This window comes from Misgurnus anguillicaudatus, chromosome 3 (genome assembly GCF_027580225.2).
Source record: "Misgurnus anguillicaudatus chromosome 3, ASM2758022v2, whole genome shotgun sequence".
Lineage (NCBI taxonomy): Eukaryota > Metazoa > Chordata > Actinopteri > Cypriniformes > Cobitidae > Misgurnus > Misgurnus anguillicaudatus.
The window spans coordinates 1665241-1688539 of NC_073339.2; the positions used below are offsets into that span (position 1 = coordinate 1665241).

Below are 23299 nucleotides of genomic sequence, written 5' to 3' on the forward strand. Positions count from 1 at the left end.
AAATGAACTTCATCAACTTTTTCAACACAGCTACCAGATCCGTGTACTATATTTCATTTTTTCATTTTATTGTTTATTTTTACAGGGACAATGCACAATTAAATGTAATTGCACCAGAATTAGCTAAAAGCTAGTTTACATCTGCTGTCCCTGGGCAGGTAAACAAATAAAATAACATACAACATTACATATACATCACATAAAACATCACAATACTTATGTCCAGGAATGTGAAATATAAAAATCAGTAGGTAAAACACATAATTTACAGCATAATTATAGATGATTGCAGATTTGTTCTGATAATAGCCAATACTTAAGCTTATTTTTCTATAGAGGAGCGGATAGAAGAAGCTAGCAGATAGCCAAATATATAGTGGCCAGACACATATATATGTATATTAGTATATTATATCAGTGCAACCAAACGCAAGAACCAGACATTTTGAAACAGTTTTCATAAACTTTCTGAGTTGATAACACATTAGAGCCAACGGGGAATAACTCCACTTCTGTTGCCAAAATGCATGCGCAGGCTATTTGGTCACGTGGGCTGTAAAAGAGTCTATACAGTTTTGTGAGCTGTCTCTTCTTTTTTAGTAATAGCAGCAGCTCCGGTATGGGACGTAATGTTCAGATCTCATTGGTTGACCTGTTTATTTGTTGGGCGAAAGAGAAAAAAAATCAATACAGTGGTAAAAAAAATTCCCAGTGCAAATAACCAAGGTAAAGTTATTAATAGAAATCAATTGTTTTTATTTTAGTACGTTGTTGCATCAAACATTCGCATCAAATATACAGTCAGTGTGTAAAGACTTTAAGGCACTATGATGATTTCAGTGTAGTTTGTTCTTCAGTATGTTTCTTCTGATGATGCTGAAGACTTCCAGAACGAGCAAATCTCTCTCCACAGATCGAGCAGACGTAAGGTTTTTTTTACCTGTATGAGTTCTCTGATGATTCAGTAAGATATTATGTTGCCTAAAACTCCTCCCACAGACATTATAGTGATGAGGTTTCTCTCCAGTGTGAATTCTCTCATGAACTCGGACATGAGATTGATCAGTGAAGCTCTTTCCACAGTGAGAGCAGACGAAAAGTTTCTATCCTGTATGAACTCTCTTATGGACTTTTAAGTTACCTGACTGAGTAAACGACTTTCCACAATGAGAGCATTCGTAAGGTTTCTCTCCAGTGTGAACTCTCTGATGGACTTTTAAAGAAGCTGAATAAGAAAACGTCTTCTCACACTGAGAGCATTTGTAAGGTGTTTCACCCGTATGAGTTCTCTGGTGTGACAATAAACTGCCACTTTGATTAAAACTCTTCCCACAGACATTACAGTGAAAAGGTTTTTCACCTGAATGAGTTCTCAGGTGTGACACTAAACTGCTACCATAATTAAAACTCCTCCCACAGACATTACAGAGATATGGTTTCTCTCCAGTGTGAATTCTCTCATGAACTCGGACATGAGATGAATTAAAGAAGCTCTTATCACATTGAGAGCATTTGTAAGGTTTTTCACAGGTATGAGTTCTCTGAGGTGACACTAAATGTTGATGTTGATTAAAAGTCTTCCCATAAACACTGTAGTGATAAGGTTTCTCTCCAGTGTGAATTCTCTGATGGATTATAAGAGCAGATTTACGACCAAAACTGTCATTACAGTGTAAACACTTATAGCGTTTCTCTTCATAGTGAATATTCTGGTGTTTTTTCAATGAATCAGAATCCCTGAAGGTTTTTCCACATTCACTGCCCTGATATGGTCTCTCACTGGTGTGTTTCTTCAGATGATCTTCATGTTCGGTGTGTTTTCTCTCTAAATGTCTCTGTGAGCTCAATGTCTCTCCACCGGTGATGCAGGAAAGAGTTGAGGACGTTATTTCTCCATCCAAACATAATTCACTCTTCACATCTGAAATAAACATGAAACAATTAAATTCACTTTTATTTACACAAAGTTAATGTCATAAGGAGATCTTATAATAATAATACCGCCCCCTTAATATGCACTATCCAACCACAGCATTACCATTTATTGCAGAGAGAAAGTGAGAGAGAAAAAAATCATTTGCATTTTAAAGGACACACACAAAACAACACATTTTTGCTCACACCTACAAAGTGGCAATGCTAACATTTTCATGCCATGGAATATATATTTTTTTGAAGGCTTATTTGCATATTTTCTGTTCATTTTATATTGCTTATATTTACATTTTATTTTAATTCCACACATTCTTTTCATTTCATATTGCTTTTCTTTTACAGTTTTTCTTTTCATTTACTTTTCTTTACTCTTTTGTTATTGTACAAGTTTGTTGAAGACTATGCATGTTTTAAGACTGTTTTGGAAGGAGTGTATTCGTGGTCTGTGCCAGAGTGGTTAATTTTACATTAGAGTAGAGCACAAACAGTTCTGTTGTCTAACGTCATCCTATTCCTTTCCCCGTGTGAGATGCTAAAGTCGCAGTTACAAAACGCGTGACTGTCCCCCGCCCTGCTCCACTGCTTTATAAACAAAGATTATAAACATTGTTTATATTTTTTAGTATTATTATATGTTAAATAATACAATTTAAATGCAGTACATATACTAGAAATATTGTGTTTTATGTTAAAATAGTTCTGCAGCCCTCCAACAAGGTGTCGTGCAATACATAGGCCAAATTCCACTTTGGCGTGCATATGATACGCCAGTCCTTCCCATTCACTTAAACGGTGCATCTTTTTTGTCGTTTTATTTATTGGTTTCTCAATTTTTTTCTGTTTTTTTAACAATTTTTGCTTAGGTTTAGGGTTAGATTTTAGATTTGCTTAATGAGGTTATTTAATATACAGGTTTCTCCATGTTTTTGTCCATATTTAAGCCATGGTCGCTTGGAGTTGGGGTTAGAGTTGGGGTTTGGGTGTGGATGTCATTTTTATATAACAAAAAGTTGTTCTAACCCTAAACCCAAGCGAAAATGGTAAAAAAAGCAAAAAAATTGAGAAACCAATAAATAAACGACAAAAAAGATGCACCGTTTAAGTGAACAGGAAGGACTGGCGTATCATATGCACGCCAAGGTGGATTTTGGCGTGTGTGTTGCGCGATTTTTATACTTCGTGCTATTTATACGCAACTCCGTGAGACTTAGTTCCAATTCGCCTACTTATACTACGACCTAAAAGTATGTACTGTTTTTGTGAGGAAAACGTACATACTTTTGATTGTGTAGCAAAGTATGCACGTTCTGGGACATACTTCGATGACGTCATGCAACGTTAACAATAACGTGGTTGCCTAGTTACGCACACCACGACTGTTAACAATATGTAATTCATTCTTATAACTTATGTCCAATATAATTTTATTTACTATTCCCATCTTTTTCTCATAGTTTTTTTTCACAATACATTTTACAATGTGTTCTACCAAGTTGAGGAGTGAAGCACAGAACTCACAAACACAGGTCATTTGGGAGGCGGGTGGATCTGACGTTCATGTGCAATGTGTGTAACCAAAGTTACTTATTTTAAAGTCAAAATATTTAAAGTGTAAAGTATAAGTATTGTTTAACGTTTTTATACTTAATTATATACTTATGTATATAACTCAAAAATACCCAGATGAAAATGAACCATGCTTTTACTATAGTAAAAGTGTAGTAACCATGTTTCTTTCGTTGGACTAATAAAGTTAACATTTGTACAGCCACAGTATTACTACTACAAATAAGTAAGTGTGGTTAAGCTCCTCCCTCCCGTACGCAATGGGTTGTGGGCAATATTAGCCATTAGAGTGTAGCCGTTTCTCAATGTCAAGGATAGTTCCTTGGCAGGACCGCAGGACTAGTCCTTACAAGTCACTTCCTTCAGAGGCTAGGCGAGGCTCATCTTAACCATTTGTAGAACACGTTAAATGGAACAGGCTAGCTAGTGCACGTCATTGCGTGATTGAAAGGTGTGCTTTCGGTGATGCGCGCATAGGATTGTCGGTGATTTCAGCGCGCGAAGGATACACATATGCATCCTTTCCTGTATATGGGATATTTCTCGAGGGAATGACTCAGTCCTTGGCTGAAATTTCGAGGATCCCCGACATTGGAACAGTCCTTCGACGGACGTCGATGACGTAGCATCCTCGAAATTCTTGCTTCCTAGGATCCTTTAGCCTGACGTTGTCATACTCAATTCTAGTCAGAATTTGAGTCTGATGTCGCTCCATTGAGCTAAAATTATGAGGCGTGTCTCAACCGAAAAATGCCTCTGCACTCAATTGGATAGACCTACGACCAATCAGAGCAACGGAGTGTGTGATGTTGAAATGGCGTCTTTAGCAGCCTGACCGAACTGTTAGTAATTTCGCTACAATGACACTAACATTGTGATTATACTAAGTCTGAGTTAGCGAATGTACATCAACACCTACTATGTTTACAACATTTCGTTTATATCACAACATGAAGTATTTACTAAGTCATGGAGTATGACTATCTCTTACCATTTGTACGTTAGGTGAACTTCATCCACGACGATACCCTACGTTGGCTTGAAAATATTGGAGCCTAGCATGTCCCTCCAATTATTCAGCAACCACGACTCCGGGCTTCCGAAAAGAAGCTGGCAACGACCGCTAATTATATCCATCTCGTCGTGCATGCAGAGTTGCATCGCCATGATAAGGTTGCCCATTTCAGTTGCGACCAACCTTTGCCGAATCCCATAGGAAGGACGGCAAAAACATCAACAAATGCCCTGCTCGCGTTTCTCTGTTCCTCTTTTAAAATCAATGCTCTGTCGATATCTGTTAGAACAGACTCAATGTCAGAATCCACACATCTGAACTCTACAGCGGCAGCCATTCAACACACGCGCTCTTTGGTGACGTGGTTCATTACGTTACTGTCGTTTATCTGTCAATCATCGTATAAAGCCCGCCCTCACAATTTGATTCGTCGGCCTGTTTTGATATTCTCATAGTAGCTCCTCAACGGTGAATCCCCAGACCGATCTTCCCCGTATTTCAAATCGTGGTGGGCGGGGCTAAGATCGGCTGGCACCCAGGCTAAGGATCCTTCCTTGACATTGAGAAACGGCTAGTGCATTGATCTGCACTTCGAATTCTAACTGGAAATAGTAGACCATCCGGGTATCTTTGGGATACTCATTTCAATATAGCCTACTACGATTTGGGACGTACTAATTCTAGTTTCGAATACTATTTAGGACGGATAGTATGCGAATTGGGACTTAGCATTAGGTAGTGATGGGAGAAACTAAGCTCAGTGTTTCCCACAGGATTTTGAGGAGACTGTGGTGGTGATGACGTCACCCACTAATTAGCATATATGTGATGTCATCATGTCGTGTTTGCATTTGATCTAGTGTTGGCACCTGAAATATGTTTCACTTCTACTCTTTGATCTGTATCTGTATTTGATCTGTATTATATATTAAATTATATTTTAAGCCAAATTAAGCTGTTTTAAATAGTGAAATAAAAATGTAAATAGGAATTATGAAAATTCTATTTGTGGGGGTCAGTGTTGATTCTGTGGTGGGCCACCACAAATAAATTAATGTATGGGAAACACTGCTAAGCTTTTCGAAGCTTCGAATCATAAGGACCAATTGTTTCGATAATTGATTCAGTTTTTCGAAGCAGTTCGCAACCCACACACGCTGGCGACCCCTGCTGGTCAAAATAGTGTAAAAGCAGTCCAAATTTTTTTTTACATATTTTAAAATATGTTAAAAATTTATTTAACTTAATTAAGACATAGTTAAAAGTCGTTCATGTGTTTTTAGTTTTATTTAGGGCAAACAAATCATTAAAACTAACTACCCTTTTAATTATGCACATTTTTGTCAAATCTGTCTATAAATAAAAAATAGACAAAATGGCAGTGTTATTAGTCAGAATGATAAATGTTTTATGAAATTTCATAATAAAACTGATCAGAGTTCTCCTAAACATATTAGACACTGGTCATGTGATCAACTCCCCCTAGTGGTGAACCATCGGATTTTCGAAACGTTTCGAAAAAGTTATGACGTAATGAAGCCTCGTTTGCTAAAATCACGTGACTTGGGCCAGTTTGAAACAAGCTCCGAACCACTGATTCGAAACAAAAGATTCGTAAATGTTTCGAAGCCTCATGAAGCGGTGCTTCAAAAACGACCATCACTAGCATTAGGTTCGTTCAGTCTTAAGGTGGCAGTCACTCTTTAATTTTAAGCTCAATACCATATATAGCATACATACCATAAAAAGTGGATTGTAGCATCCCTAGCTGTGTTAGTATTTGATAGTGAGGAGGCATAACTTACCTGAAGGAATAAAATCATGACCATCCTGATTGTCTTCATATTCATCTGCTGTAGGTTCAGTTTTTATTTCTGTGGGTTCAGTTTTGATCTTCATCATGAGGTTCGTGCAGTCGATGAGTTTGACTGAACACATGTTGAGTTTGGTCTGCAGGATCTGCTGCTGTTCTCCAGCGTTACAGACAGAATCCAGAGACTCTGTGGAGGTTTGATCAGTAGATTCATCATCCTGTAAGTCCTGATCAGTTCCTGATTTACTGCACATCACATCCATCTCATCATCAACACTAAAATACACAGAGACAAGACTCTGTTTACACTCAATAAAACATTCAAGAGAGAAAACACTGAGGATACACATAAACACATCACACACGAGCTCTTTCTTTCTTTCTTTCTTTAGTGGGTTTATATGTGGACTAAAGAGCTGCAGAGCGCCTCCTGCTGTACTGGAGAGAGAAGACGCTTAAAACTTCTCATTCATTTCACAAGAAGGAACAAGAAATTAATCTTTTTTTCAGTGTAAGCGCTTCTTGTACCTGCAATAGTTAAACACAATCTGGGTTAAACACAAACACCTGTAAATAATTTCCCCAAACATTAGGATGACCTGAAATATGCCAAAATAAATATGAAGATATGAAGGACTTAGAATGTTTTTTTATGTTGGGCATCCTCACATTGGAGACCCAAGTTCATATACAAAGTTTGGTTTCAATACGTGAAAGCGTTTCTATCATATCAATTATAGCACTAATGGTGATGGGTAATGACCAGTGTTGGGGAAAGTTACTTTTAAAAGTAATGCATTACAATATTAAGTTACTTCCAAAAAAAGTAACTAATTGCATTACTTAGTTACTTTTCAAGTAATGCTTACGTTACTTTGTTACTTTTGAGTTACTTTTTCTTGGCTAAAGCTTGATCTTTTTCAGGCCTTGCAGGTGTTTTTATGACTGAAAAGTTCTGCATTCACAAATTGCATATTTCATCACTAAAATGTTTAGCTCTGGCCTGCCATCTCAGTTTCTGACTCAAACTGTTTCCACACAGGCACAGAGAGTGCATACGTTAAGTTTAATTCAGTACATATTTTTTAATCAAATTAATTAAACTAAAAAAGTAACTTAAATTACTTTTTTGAAAAAGTAACTCAAATATTAATGTGTACATTTAAAAAGTAATGCGTTACTTTACTCGTTACTTCAGAAAAGTAATATTATTACGTAACTAAAGTTACTTGTAATGCGTTACCCCCAACACTGGTAATGACTGTCTGAATATTGTTTGTATAATATTGTTTTTTTATAGTGTCATTTCATATGGTGCCCTGAATTTAAAGGGGTCATAGTGTGGAAATTTTACTTTTTTCATGTTTAAGTGCTAAAATTGGGTCCCCAGTGCTTCTGTAAACCTAGAAAAAGTGATAAAGATCAACGCAGTAACTTAATTTGAGTAAGCCATTTTCTGCAAGCATGTGAAAAATTAGGTTGTTCAGATTCCGCCTGTTTTGTGGGGTAGGTAGCAAGGCGAATTACAATAATACCGCCCCCTTTAACTGCACTATCCAACCACAGCACTGCCATTTAGTGCAGAGAGAAAGAGGGAGAAAAGAAGGACTTGACAGCACAATTGAGTTTCAATTACAACAAACTACCATCATTGTGATCAGTGTTTGCATTTCATTCGCTCATTTGCATTTTAAATGATACACAAAAAAACGGCACACTTTTGCTCAGGCCTACAAATTTGCGATTTTAACATAATAAATTAACTATATGGTATTTTGAGCTAAAACTTCACATTCACACTCTGGGGACAGCAACAATTTACTTTACATCTTAAAAATATCTCATAATATGACCCCTTTAACACTTTCTAGCCACTTTCTAACGTATTGTACTGCAAAGTTATAAGCTGCCAAAACAAATAATGCATAATGAAAATGATGTCGTTTTAATTTCAGTTAAAACATTTTTTTCTATAGAAATAACTGCACTGGTAGTACAGAGGTTTAACACTCTGCCAGCAACACAGAACCGCCTGTGGACACCTGTCTGTAATAATGCTGGGAAAAACTATATATTTTTTGTTTATCTTCCTCACATTGGAGACCCAAGTACATGTACAAAGTTTGGTTTCAATAAGTGAAAGCATTACTGAGATATGAACTACTTCCTGTTTTGGCGGCTTTGACACACATTTCATTTGGGCTGTCATGGGCAAACGCTTCTGAAAATCAAAAATCCTTCTAGTAACTTTTGTGAAATTCAGACAAAATTTGTGACCTGTGAATCTTTTTTTTTGTTTACTGTTCAATCCAATATGGCGGAAGAACCACATGGATCTGTGACTTCATGTCCTCAAGCAGCTTAGACCGGCACTGCCCGAATGTTTTAAAGTTTAAAAATTAAAAAAATAAGGGCGGAATAATAATAATAAGAAAACTTATGAAGAACAGTGAGAGTGCTTTTTGCAAGCACACAAAATTATATTTGGGGTATTTTGTGCTGAATCTTAACATACACACTCTGGGGACACCAAATATTTATTTTACATCTTACAAAATTTCATAATATGACCCCTTTAAACAAACCAACACACAAACTTTGCTTGATACAACTAGTTAAGAGTTTATCAGACTTCATAATTAAGGGAAGTTGATGCACAAATGCTTAACCTTGTAATTAAAATGAGGTGGTTCGTCAGACCAAATAAAGAAAATGAAAAAGAGCAGACAATACGCCTACTTAATCCTGGTCATGAAGTTGTTATTAAGGATACATAAAATTTCCTTGTAATCAATAATTCAGAGTAAAGCAGAATATATCCAAGCATAATAATTTATCAGCCAGATAAGCAACATGAGAATTTAAAAATCAATTCAACTAATATAACACAATAATCGATCATAAGAAATGTCTACACACAGCGAATATACGGAAAACCGGTTTCCCAGATTTCCAGAATTCTCTGTCACCTTACTCTAAATACCCATAGTTTACCAAATGGTGTTTATTTATTTATTTTTATTACATTTTGGGGCGTTAACTTTGCTGTGTTTTTGTGTGAAGATACATTTCATTTACATACAGAAGGTCATTTGTGTGGGAGACCTTGGTGGAGTTCATCTTCAGTTTCTAACCCAATTTCTATGTCAATGGTGGATTTTCCCAAACTTAAGGGAATGAGACCCTTTTACCAGACGCACCATTTTAATTGCCCAGAGACAACTGAATTCTTTCTTTGTACACTTGCAGCTGTTTTAAATTCTTTCATAATAATAATAATGCACAGCTACCTTGAAACAATGAACAACTGTGAAAAGCCCTAAACAAATAACTTAAATTGACTTGTTTTAATGTTGTGTTTACATGTGCTGTCAATAGACCCTTTTACTGTTAATATACAATGATGCCGTGGCGATGTATGCGCGCACATTTTGGCAATGGAAGTATGGCAAGAATCAGCAGTGAAGCAAGACAGACAGAAAAGTATTTAAAAAAATTAACTTTATCTACTTTTTCAACACAGCTACCAGATCTGTGTACTATAGACGAGCGGATAGAAGACGTTAGCAAGCTTTGATTTTTCATGTTGCAAATAACCAAGGTAAAGTTATTTAGAAATCAATTGTTTTTGTTTTAGCACGTTATCGTCTCAAACATTCACACCGAATATACATGAACAGTGTTTGAAGAATTTAAGATGATTTCAGTTTAGTTTGTTCTTCAGTATGTTTCTTCTGATGATTCTGAAGACTTCTAGAACGAGCAAATCTCTCTCCACAGATCGAGCAGACGTAAGGTTTCTCTCCAGTGTGAAGTCTCTCATGGGTTTTTAAGGAAGCTAACTGAGTAAACGTCTTCTCACACTGAGAGCATTTGTAAGGTTTTTCACCTGTATGAATTCTCTGGTGTGTCAATAAATTGGCATGCTGACTAAAACTCTTCCCACAAACATCACAGTGATGAGGTTTCTCTCCAGTGTGAACTCTCTGATGAACTCGGACTTGAGATGGATCAGTGAAGCTCTTTCCACATTGAGAGCAGACGTAAGGTTTCTCTCCAGTGTGAATTCTTTCATGGATTTTTAAGTAACCTGACTGAGCAAACGACTTCTCACAATGAGAGCATTTGTAAGGTTTTTCACCTGTATGAGTTCTCTGATGTTTCACTAAACTTACAAGCTGAGCAAAACTCTTTTCACAAAAATTACAGTGATGAGATTTCTCTCCAGTGTGAACTTTCTGATGAACACTGAAATAAGATGGATTAGTGAATCTCTCTCCACAGATCAAGCAGACGTAAGGTTTCTCTCCAGTGTGAACTCTCTCATGGATTTTTAATTGACCTGACTGAGTAAAAGTCTTCCCACAATGAGAGCATTCGTAAGGTTTTTCACCTGTATGAATTCTCTGATGTGAAACTAAATTGACAAGTTGATTAAAACTCTTCCCACAAACATTACATTGGTAAGGTTTCTCTCCAGTGTGAACTCTCTGATGGATTTTTAAGTGACCTGATCGAGTAAATGTCTTCCCACATTGAGAGCATTTGTAAGGTTTTTCTCCTTTATGAATTCTCTGGTGCTTTAGTAAGTCAGCCTGTTGCATAAAACTCTTCCCACAAACACTACAGTGATGAGGTTTCTCTCCAGTATGAATTCTCTGATGAACACTAAATGAACTTAAATCAGTGAAGCTCTTTCCACATTGAGAGCAGACGAAAGGTTTCTCTTTAGTGTGAATCCTCTCGTGGATTTTTAAGTCACTTGCCTGAGCAAAAGTCTTCCCACATTGAGAGCATTTGTAAGGTTTCTCACCTGTATGAGTTCTGTGGTGCTTAAGTAAGTTACCCTTTTGTCTAAAACTCTTCCCACAGACATTACAGTGATGAGGTTTCTCTCCTGTATGAACTCTCTGATGAACACTAAATGAACTTAAATCAGTGAAGCTCTTTCCACAGATCGAGCAGACGTAAGGTTTCTCTTTAGGGTGAACTCTCTTGTGGACTTTTAATTGACCTGATTGAGCAAACGTCTTCCCACATTGAGAGCATTTGTAAGGTTTTTCTCCTTTATGAATTCTCTGGTGCTTTAGTAAGTCAGCCTGTTGCATAAAACTCTTCCCACAAACACTGCAGTGATGAGGTTTCTCTCCAGTGTGAATTCTCTCATGGACTATCAGATGAGATTTATGAACGAAACGTTTATCACAATGTGAACATTGAAAAGGTTTCTCAACTTTCTCTTCAGTGTGTAGTGTTTGGTGTGACTTGCACTGATAGGGTCTCTCATTGGTGTGTTTCTTCAGATGATGTTCATGTTCTGTGTGTTTTCTCTCTAAATGTCTCTGTGAGCTCAATGTCTCTCCAGCGCTGATGCAGGAAAGAGTCGAGGACGTTATTTCTCCATCCAAACATAATTCACTCTTCACATCTGACAGAAACATGAAACAATTTAATGTAAAAGTTGATGTCTTAAGGAGATCTATCACTTTTATTTACACAAAGAATTAATTGAATTCTCACAGAAACAGAAGACAGCTGGGTCACTGCACATCAAATTTATTTTGTCTTTTACTAAAATTATTCTTAAAGGTATAGTTTACCCAAACCCTTCGTGAGCCCCATTTACTTCCATAGTAGGAAAAAAGTGTTCACGAACAGTTCGGTTACGAACATTCCTCAAAATATCTTCCTTTGTGTTTATCAGAATCAAGCGTGCCGCACAAGCCCTGAAAAGTGAAGCCAAAACGTCTCGATCGCCCCCCAGTGACCGGTCCCAGTATAGGTCATAAAGCCCGCCTCCCCATGTTATTCAATGGGACTTGAGACCAACTAAAAAAATTAATTACACTTCAATTATCTTTTTTCCGAAGCTGGTTTCTGTCATTTACTGTAGTTTTTATCACGCTGATGTAAATTCAAATGTTTGTTTTTAAAATAGGTTTGTGTTTAGTTAGTTATTTAATGATATAAAAACGGTGGTGTCACGTCATGATTGACAGCTGTGATATCGTGTGATATGCGCATTCTACGAGAGCGAGGGCGGGGTTTTGACTTCGCGCCTTCCCTTCCTGCTCACTACTGCGCATGACTGGTCCCGAAATCGCTATTGCGCAGACTCAAGACCCAAGATGTCAGCGCCATATCGGGCAACTGGCGGCTTCACTTTTCACCAATTGGAGAGAGCGAACAGGCGTCGTCCATCTTTTTTACAGTCTATGATCAGAATGAAGAAATGTATACCGGTTTGTAACAACAAGAGAGTGAATAAATGATGACAGATTTTTTTGGGTGAACTGTCCTGTTAAAACCATGTTTTCCTTATAATAGTTTAATATGGAAAAGGCTTAGCATGAAGTGTAGCTTCTATTCAGGGCTCGTAAGATAACTTGATGAGCATGCTTTACTTCAGTTAGTGGTTAACCGGTCAATATGAGCATCCCTACTTCAGTGTTGGTTTTAACACCCTGCTGGTGGTACCAAATTTAACACCAGGGATTTTACTGTGCATAGACCATCTGGCAATTTGTGGAAAATAGTTTTGTGATGATATTACACACCTCCTGTCAAGTGACCAGATCGTGTTATTGAAACTTCTTCAGAACTGTACTAATTGTTACTATCATGTCTTTCCTAAGGTGAAATGTTACAGAATCTGTGATTTCTGTACACACCAAAATCCCCAGAGTTAAATGAACACTAAATTGTCCCAATTTTATACAAAGCGTTAAAAATTAACTAAAGCAGATATACAGCACTGTCATGGCAGTCACTCTGAAGAATCTTGAAACGCTGTGAAAAAATAACCACTCATTAATGTAGATACACAAACATCTAGAATCAGAGTATGAATCACAACAATGGTGATGAAAAGCTTTATGCTGCAATGCATGATGGGTATCAACAAATTACAAATCTCATCCAGGACCTCCAGAATGCATTGCGAATTAATAATGAACATTTTATTATTTTCTTTGTCATCATTGCTGAAATTTCTCTTTTGTCCACTTCTGTCCTGATTACTTTGAGGGTTTGGTCTGTGCAGAATGTGGGTGAGTCCCTCTGCGTTTCTTTTAACAGGATCGTGAGAAATTATGGGTTTAAATTGATTCTAACTAATATTAGGTTACAGTCTGCTGTTTGTGTTGTTAGTAAACATGCTACACAATGTTTTGTACATGTATATGTCAGAGCCTTTACTGTTCGTTTAGCACAATTAATGAAATAAGCTCCCGCAACATTCACAGAAGTCAGAAACAATGTAAAGCATTGTGCTCGGTACATCACATTAGATAAATGGGTGGAGGGTAGGTGGTCTCTTGTGGCTGCACAAACACATTCTACGACATGCACGTTTACACCACTAAAGTGTTTTTGATTACCTCTGAATGTGGTCGAAAGTGGACGAGCTTAAAACTTTTTACAACATCTAAACCTTAGTAAAGAAAATAACTCTATTTAAAACCTAAAATTGCATTTTACATTTTGTAGAGATGGTGATAAAGAGGATAAAGTTACAAATTGCAGCTTTTAACTCTGCATCAGTGTTACACCCTGTAAGATTGGGACAATATATACACCCACCAGTGTTCATTTAACTCTGGGGATTTTGCTGTGCACCTTTTGAAACCACTCTTTTATAGTGTAACACTACATGGCAACGGCATTTGAAATAGTATTCATTTTAAAAAAGATTGCTCTGATGTTCTGCGATGTTACTATTATAAGAATATAGTAGTGGTAGGCCAATATATTGCAGAGACTGATATATCGGCCGATATTTTGCTTATGTTTATTATCTGCGTCTGCCGATAAATCTTTTAAATTGGCCAGTATATTTTTATATTACTTAAATTTGTTGTTTGTAATGAAAAGACACTCAGTGTCACTCAGCTTAAAGCCAAAGTCTGACAGACAGTAATAAATATGTATTAACAACTTGGTTCCTTGTGGGTTTGTGACATTTAAAAAAATGCTCACTCTCCCGGCTAGAAATAAAAAGTTCCAAGAACGTTCCCTGAAAGTTCCCAAAAACATTCCGCCAACGTTAAAAGTGTCCAGCCTTTTCTAAGTTGCAAGAACGTCTGTGTTGTCCGAACGTTAGAGTAATGCTACACCTTACCATCTTTAAACGTTATGACAATGTCATGTTTTAATGTTCACACAATGTTTAAAACAACAGCTGTTTATTATATTGACTTGTTTAATTGTTATGTAAATGATAGAGAAACATTGCATTTTATTATTTTATAAAACATTATTTCTGTATGCAGTAAATATATTGCTGTAGAAAACTCAATTCACTTACTAGGTTTAGATGTTGATGTTTGTTTCATTTTAAGTCACCCAAATTGTGATTAGTGTTTGTTTTAGTTGGTCTCTTGACACTTGACTTTTTGCTTTCTAGTTTTTTCCTGGTTGTGTTAACTTTGTGTTAATGCACCACATTTGTTATGAACATGTAAAGTTAATAGTGTTATTCTGCGGTTGTTGGTACATAATGGTAAAGATCATCACCTAATTCATTTACTAATCAAAAGTTTATTTTCTGTCAAAAATGTAAATGAGATCCAGCACTTTCACAGCAGTTTGTCATTAAGGAGTTTTAGAAACCTCGGACAAAAAAACATCTGCTGTACAACTGGGACGCGCGGGCATCGGGGGTCGGACTGTGAATCTCAACCATGGTGACAATTAAATTAAAAACTTCATGCTGCAATGCATGATGGGTATTAACAAATTACAAATCTCATTCAGGACTCCCAGCATGCACTGCAGCATGGATAAATAAGGATTTTTTTTTAACAATTTTAATTGTCACCATGGTTGAGATTCATAGTCTGATTCTTGATGTTTGGGCATCCCAACTATACAGCGGATATTTTTTGTCCAAAGTTTCTAAAACTCCTTAATGACAAACTGCTGTGAGAGAGTTGGATCTAATATACATTATTGGCAGAAAATAAACTTTTGATTAGTAAATGAATTAGGTGATGATCTTTACCATTATGTACCAACAACCACAGAATTACACTAATAACTTTTCATAACAAATGTGGTGCATTAACACAAAGTTAACACAACCAGAGAAAACTAGCAGGCAAAAAGTCAAGCGTCAAGAGACCAACCAAAACAAACACAAACCACAAAAAGGGTGACTCAAAACGAAACAAACATCAACATCCAAACCTAGTCAGTGAATTGGGTTTTCTGCAGCAATGTATTTGCTGAACATTCAGAAATGATGTTTTGTAAAATGGTGAAATGCAGTGTTTCTCTGTCATTTACATAACAATTAAACAAGTCAATATAATAAACAGCTGTTGTTTTGGACATTGTGTGAGCATTGAAACATGACATTGTCATAACGTTTAAAAATGGTAAAATGTAACATTACTCTAACGTTCAGACAACAGAAACGTTCCTAGAACTTAAAAAAAACTGGCCGCTTTTGGCGTTGGCGGAGTGTTTTTGGGAACATTCGGGAACTTTCAGGGAACGTTCTTAGAACTTTTTATTTCTAGCTGGGCTGCCATTTTTCTAAAAAAGGAGATGAATATATGTAAACTACACCCGTAGAGCTAAATAAAAAAATTATGGGGTTAAAAATAGTTTAAAAAAACAACAATAATTGAGGAGACATACCTGACAGAATAAAATCATGACCATCATTAGGATTGTCTTCATATTCATCTGCTGTCGGTTCAGTTTTTATTTCTGTAGTTTCAGTTTTGATCTTCATCATGAGGTTCCTGCAGTCGATGAGTTTGACTGAACACATGTTGAGTTTGGTCTGCAGGATCTGCTGCTGTTCTCCAGCGTTACAGACAGAATCCAGAGACTCTGTGGAGGTTTGATCAGTAGATTCATCATCCTGTAAGTCCTGATTACTGTCACACACTGTAGTGTCCTGAGCGTCTGTGTGCTTTGACTCAGTATAACAGAGTAAAGTCAGACTGAGCTCGGAGTCCTGTGTGGAAGATTCACAACAAACACACACAGAGTAAGATTAGAAATGATTTGATGTTGTCTGATTCAGGTAAAGGATGTTTAAGCTGTACAAACCTCTCTCTTCAGTCCTTCATCTCCTCTTAAGCTCAACTTTGTCTCCAGTAACGCCACCTCTTTCTTCAGCTGAGAGATTTCTGTGATGAAATCATCAATATCCAGCATGGACAGATCAGTTCCTACTGATTTACAGCACATCACATCCATCATCAACACTAAAATACACAGAGACAAGACTCTGTTTAAAACACTCAAGAGAGAAAAACACTGATGATACACAAACACATCACACGCGAGCGCTTTCTTTCTTTCTTTCTTTCTTTCTTTCTTTAGTGGGTTTATATGTGGACTAAAGAGCTGCAGAGCGCCTCCTGCTGTACTGGAGAGAGAAGACGCTCAACACTTCTCATTCATTTCACAAGAAGGAACAAGAAATTAATCTTTTTTTCAGTGTAAGCGCTTCTTGTACCTGCAATAGTTAAACACAATCTGGGTTAAACACAAACATCTGTAAATAATTTCCCCAAACATTAGGATGACCTGAAATATGCCATAATAAATATGACGATATGAACGACTTCCTGTTTGGCGGCGTAAAAATGTAGAATGTTTTTTATGTTGTGAATCCTCACATTGGAGACCCAAGTTCATGTACAAAGTTTGGTTTCAATACGTTAAAGCGTTCCTATCATAATAATTATAGCACTAATGGTGATGGGTGATGACTGTCTACATATTGTTTGTGTAATTTGTAAAGTTTTTTTTATAGTGTCATTTCATATGGTGCCCTGAATTTAAAGGGGTCATAGTGTGGAAATTTAACTTTTTTCATGTTTAAGTGCTAAAATTTGGTCCCCAGTGCTTCTATAAACCTAGAAAATGTGATAAAGATCAACCCAGTTAATTTGAGTAAGCCATTTTCTGCATGCGTGTGAAAAATTAGGTCGTTCAAATTTCGCCTGTTTTGTGAGGTAGGTAGCAAGGCGAATTACAATAATACCGCCTCCTTTATCTGCACTATCCAACCACAGCACTGCCATTTAGTGCAGAGAGAAAGAGGGAGAAAAGAAGGACTTGACAGCACAATTGAGTTTCATTTACAACAAACTACCATCATTGTGATCAGTGTTTGCATTTCATTCACTCATTTGCATTTTAAATGACACACACAAAAACGCACACTTTTGCTCAGGCCTACAAATTTGCGATTTTAACATAATAAATTATCTATTTGGTATTTTGAGCTAAAACTTCACATTCACATTCTGGGGACAGCAACAATTTACTTTACATCTTAAAAATATCTCATAATATGACCCCTTTAACACTTTCTAGCCACTTTCTTACGTATTGTACTGCAAGGTTATAAACTGCTAAAACAAATAATGCATAATGAAAATGATGTCGTTTTAATTTCAGTTAAAACATTTTTTTCTATAGAAATAACTGCACTGGTAGTACAGAGGTTTCACACTCTGCCAGCAACACAGAACCGCCTGTGTACACCTGTCTGTAATAATGCTGGGAAGAACTATAAATGTTTTGTTTTTCTTCCTCACATTGGAGACCCAAGTACATGTACAAAGTTTGGTTTCATTAAGTGAAAGCATTACTGAGATATGAACTACTTCCTGTTTTGGTGGCTTTGACACACATTTCGTTTGGGGTGTCATGGGCAAACGCTTCTGAAAATCAAAAATCCTTCCAGTAACTTTTGTGAAATTCAGACAAAATTTGTGACCTGTGAATCTTTTTTTTGTTTACTGTTCAATCCAATATGGCGGAAGAACCACATGGATCTGTGACTTCATGTCCTCAAGCAGCTTAGACCGGCACTGTCTAACGTTTTAAAGTTTAAAAATTTAAAAAATAAGGGCGGAATAATAATAATAAGAAAACTTATGAAGAACAGTGAGAGTGCTTTTTGCAAGCACACAAAATTATATTTGGGGTATTTTGTGCTGAATCTTCACATACGCACTCTGGCGACACCAAATATTTATTTTACATCTAAAAAAATTTCATAATATGACCCCTTTAAACAAACACACACACAAACTTTGCTTGATACAACTTTAGAGTTTATCAGACCTCATAATTAAAGGCAGTTGATGCACAAATGCTTAACCTTGTAATTAAAATGAGGAAAATGAAAAAGAGCAGACAATACGCCTACTTAATCCTGGTCATGGAGTTGTAATTAAGGATACATAAAATTTCCTTGTAATCAATAATTCAGAGTAAAGCAGAATAAATCCAAGCATAATAATTTATTAGCCAGATAAGCAACATGAGAATTAAAAAATCTATTCAACAAATAAATATAACACCATAATCGATCATAAGAAATGTCTACACACAGCGAACATGCGGAAAATCGGTTTCCCAGATTTCCAGAATTCTCTGCCACCTTCCTCTAAATACCCATAGTTTTACCAAATGGTGTTTGTTTATTTATTTTTATTACATTATGGGGCAATAACTTTGCTGTGTTTTTGTTTTATTTACATACAGAAGGTCATTTGTGTGGGAGAACTGGATGGACTTCATCTCCACTTTCTAACCCAATTTCTATGTTAATGGTGGATTTTCCCAAACTTAAAGGAATGAGACCCTTTTACCAGACGCACCATTTTAATTCCAGTTTGGTGTGATGTCTATCCTCAAGCTGCCATATTGATGATTGCCCAGAGACAACTGAATTCTTTCTTTGTACACTTGCAGCTCTTTTAAATTCTTTCATAATAATAATAATGCACTGTGAAAAGCCCTATACAAATAACTTAAATTGACTTGTTTCAATGATGTGTTTACATGTGCTGTCAATAGACCCTTTTACTGTTTATATACAACGATGACGTGGCAAACATATGCGCGTACATTTTGGCAATGGAAGTATGGCAAGAATCAGCAGTGAAGCAACACAGACAGAGAAAAGTGTTTAAGAAAATTAACTTTATCAACTTTTTCAACACAGCTACCAGATCCGTGTATTATAGAGGAGCAGATAGAAGACGCTAGCAGATGCCCAAAATATAAAGTGGCCAGACACATATATATGCATATTAGTATATTATATATCAGTGCAACCAAACGCAAGAACCAGACATTTTGATGCTGGGAAACAGTTTTCATAAACTTTCTGAGTTGATAACACTTTAGAACCAATGGGGAATAACTCCACTTCTGTTGCCAAAATGCACGTGAAGGCTATTTGGTTACATGGGCTGTAAAAGAGTCTATACAGTTTTGTGTGCTGTAGAGCCACTGTCTTTTCTTTTTGAGTAATAGCAGCAGCTCTGGGAATGTGACGTAATGTTCAGATCTCATTGGTCGACCTGTTTATTTGTCAGGCGAAATAGGGAAAATTCTATACAGTGGTAAAAACTACCTTTGATTTTTCATGTCGCAAATAACCAAGGTAAAGTTATTTAGAAATCAATTGTTTTTGTTATAGCACGTTATCGTCTCAAACATTCACACCGAATATACATGAACAGTGTGTGAAGAATTTAAGACACTATGATGATTTCAGTGTAGTTTGTTCTTCAGTATGTTTCTTCTGATGATTCTGAAGACTTCTAGAACGAGCAAATCTCTCTCCACAGATCGAGCAGACGTAAGGTTTCTCTCCAGTGTGAACTCTCTGATGGGTTTTTAAGGAAGCTAACTGAGTAAACGTCTTCTCACACTGAGAGCATTTGTAAGGTTTTTCTCCAGTATGAATTCTCTGATGAGCTTTTAAGTGACCTGAATGAGTAAACGTCTTCTCACACTGAGAGCATTTGTAAGGTTTTTCACCAGTATGAATTCTCTGGTGTGTCAATAAATTGATACGCTGATTAAAACTCTTCCCACAAACATCACAGTGATGAGGTTTCTCTCCAGTGTGAACTCTCTGATGAACTCGGACTTGAGATGGATCAGTGAAGCTCTTTCCACATTGAGAGCAGACGTAAGGTTTCTCTCCAGTGTGAATTCTCTCATGGATTTTTAAGTAACCTGACTGAGCAAACGACTTCTCACAATGAGAGCATTTGTAAGGTTTTTCACCTGTATGAGTTCTCTGATGTTTCACTAAACTTACAAGCTGAGCAAAACTCTTTTCACAAAAATTACAGTGATGAGATTTCTCTCCAGTGTGAACTTTCTGATGAACACTGAAATAAGATGGATTAGTGAATCTCTCTCCACAGATCAAGCAGACGTAAGGTTTCTCTCCAGTGTGAACTCTCTCATGGATTTTTAATTGACCTGACTGAGTAAAAGTCTTCTCACAATGAGAGCATTTGTAAGGTTTTTCACCTGTATGAATTCTCTGATGTGAAACTAAATTGACAAGTTGATTAAAACTCTTCCCACAAACATTACAGTGATGAGGTTTCTCTCCAGTATGAACTCTCTCATGGATTTTTAAGTGACCTGATCGAGTAAACGCCTTCCCACATTGAGAGCATTTGTAAGGTTTCTCACCTGTATGAGTTCTCTGATGTTTCACTAAACTTACAAGCGGAGTAAAACTCTTTTTACAAAAATTATAATGATGAGGTTTCTCTCCAGTATGAATTCTCTGATGAACACTAAATGAACTTAAATCAGTGAAGCTCTTTCCACATTGAGAGCAGACGAAAGGTTTCTCTTTAGTGTGAATCCTCTCGTGGATTTTTAAGTCACTTGCCTGAGTAAACGTCTTCCCACATTGAGAGCATTTGTAAGGTTTCTTACCTGTATGAGTTCTGTGGTGCTTAAGTAAGTTACCCTTTTGTCTAAAACTCTTCCCACAGACATTACAGTGATGAGGTTTCTCTCCTGTATGAACTCTCTGATGAACCCTAAATGAACTTAAATCAAAGAAGCCCTTTCCACATTGAGAGCAGACGTAAGGTTTCTCTTTAGGGTGAACTCTCTTGTGGACTTTTAATTGACCTGATTGAGCAAACGTCTTCCCACATTGAGAGCATTTGTAAGGTTTTTCTCCTTTATGAGTTCTGTGGTGCTTTAGTAAGTCAGCCTGTTGCATAAAACTCTTCCCACAAACACTGCAGTGATGAGGTTTCTCTCCAGTGTGAATTCTCTCATGGACTATCAGATGAGATTTATGAATGAAACGTTTATCACAATGTGAACATTGAAAGGGTTTCTCAACTTTCTCTTCAGTGTGTAGTGTTTGGTGTGACTTGCACTGATAGGGTCTCTCATTGGTGCGTTTCTTCAGATGATGTTCATGTTCTGTGTGTTTTGTCTCTAAATGTCTCTGTGAGCTCAATGTCTCTCCACCGGTGATGCAGGAAAGAGTCGAGGACGTTATTTCTCCATCCAAACATAATTCACTCCTCACATCTGAAAGAAACATGAAACAATTAAATTCACTTTTATTTACACAAAGAATTAATTGAATTCTCACAGAAACAGAAGACAGCTGGGTCACTGCACATCAAATTTATTTTGTCTTTTACTAAAATTATTCTTAAAATATCTTCCTTCGTGTTCATCAGAACGTAGACATGTATACAGGTTTGTAACAACATGAGAGTGAGTAAATGATGACAGATTTTTTTGGGTGAACTGTCCTGTTAAAACCATGTTTTCCTTATAATAGTTTAATATGGAAAAGGCTTAGCATGAAGTGTAGCTTCTATTCAGGGCTCGTAAGATAACTTGATGAGCATGCTTTACTTCAGTTAGTGGTTAACCGGTCAATATGAGCATCCCTACTTCAGTGTTGGTTTTAACACCCTGCTTGTGGTACCAAATTTAACACCAGGGATTTTACTGTGCATAGACCATCTGGCAATTTGTGGAAAATAGTTTTGTGATGATATTACACACCTTCTGTCAAGTGACCAGATCGTGTTATTAAAACCTTCTTCAGAACTGTACTATTTGTTACTATCATGTCTTTCCTAAAGTGAAATGTTACAGAATCTGTGATTTCTTTGTATACACCAAAATCCCCAGAGTTAAATGAACACTGGGTGTATAAATTGTCCCAATCTTATACAGAGCGTTAAAAATTAACTGAAGCAGAGATACAGCACTGTCATGGCAGTCACTCTGAAGAATCTTGAAATGCTGTGAAAAAATAACCACTGATTAATGTAGATACACAAACATCTAGAATCAGCGTGTGAATCACAACAATGGTGAAAAGCTTTATGCTGCAATGCATGCTGGGTATCAACAAATTACAAATCTCATCCAGGACCTCCAGAATGCATTGCGAATTAATAATGAACATTTTATTATTTTCTTTGTCATCATTGTTGAAATTTCTCTTTTGTCCACTTCTGTCCTGATTACTTTGAGGGTTTGGTCTGTGCAGAATGTGGGTGAGTCCCTCTGCTTTCCTTTTAACAGGATCGTGAGAAATGATGGGTGTAAATTGATGCTAACTAATATTAGGTCACAGTCTGCTGTTTGTGTTGTTAGTAAACATGCTGCACAGTGTTTTGTACATGTATATGTCAGAGCCTTTACCGTTAGTTTAGCACAATTAAAGAAATAAGCTCACGCAACATTCACAGAAGTCAGAAACAATGTAAAGCATTGTGCTCGGTACATCACATTAGATAAATGGGTGGAGGGTAGGTGGTCTCTTGTGGCTGCACAAATACATTCTACGACATGCACGTTTACACCACTAAAGTGTTTTTGATTACCTCTGAATGTGGTCGAAAGTGGACGAGCTCAAAACTTTTTACACCTCGTTTACACCTGTCTTTAGCGTCGACCACCTGTGATCCGATCGAAGAAAAATTAATACCAGGTGTAAACAGCCCCTTAGAGTTCTGGACCTTGCACTATAGTATCACATTATTTACAGAAAAGTATCCAGCTGATGATTGAGCCAACACTAAATTAATAAATCACCTTTCTAGATGATGATGTTTAACATTATGTATTAACCACCACCAAAGAGTTGCACTATTGTCTTATCTGTGCCATAACAAACATGTCTTAAACAG

At 36.7% G+C, this 23299-nt stretch overlaps 1 protein-coding gene and 1 pseudogene across 4 annotated transcripts in view; both read right to left on the reverse strand.

Annotated features, from left to right (window-relative positions):
* Nucleotides 1-732: 732 nt before the first annotated feature.
* LOC141363562 (uncharacterized) lies at nt 733-6679 on the reverse strand (annotated as a pseudogene).
* Nucleotides 6680-9143: 2464 nt separating this feature from the next.
* The window catches only part of LOC129445209 (uncharacterized), a 37261-nt gene continuing 23105 nt past the window's right edge, over nt 9144-23299 (reverse strand). For 2 of the 4 annotated variants that reach the window (XM_073866392.1, XM_073866394.1), the window contains exon 2: nt 9144-11757. In XM_073866392.1, the coding sequence (XP_073722493.1) occupies nt 10022-11757 (1736 nt within the window). In that variant the 3' untranslated portion in view covers nt 9144-10021. Of the gene's footprint in view, nt 11758-15971; nt 16297-16391; nt 17078-18952; nt 21675-23299 lie in introns of those variants that run through there. The other 2 variants (XM_073866391.1, XM_073866393.1) reach the window with 2 other exon arrangements.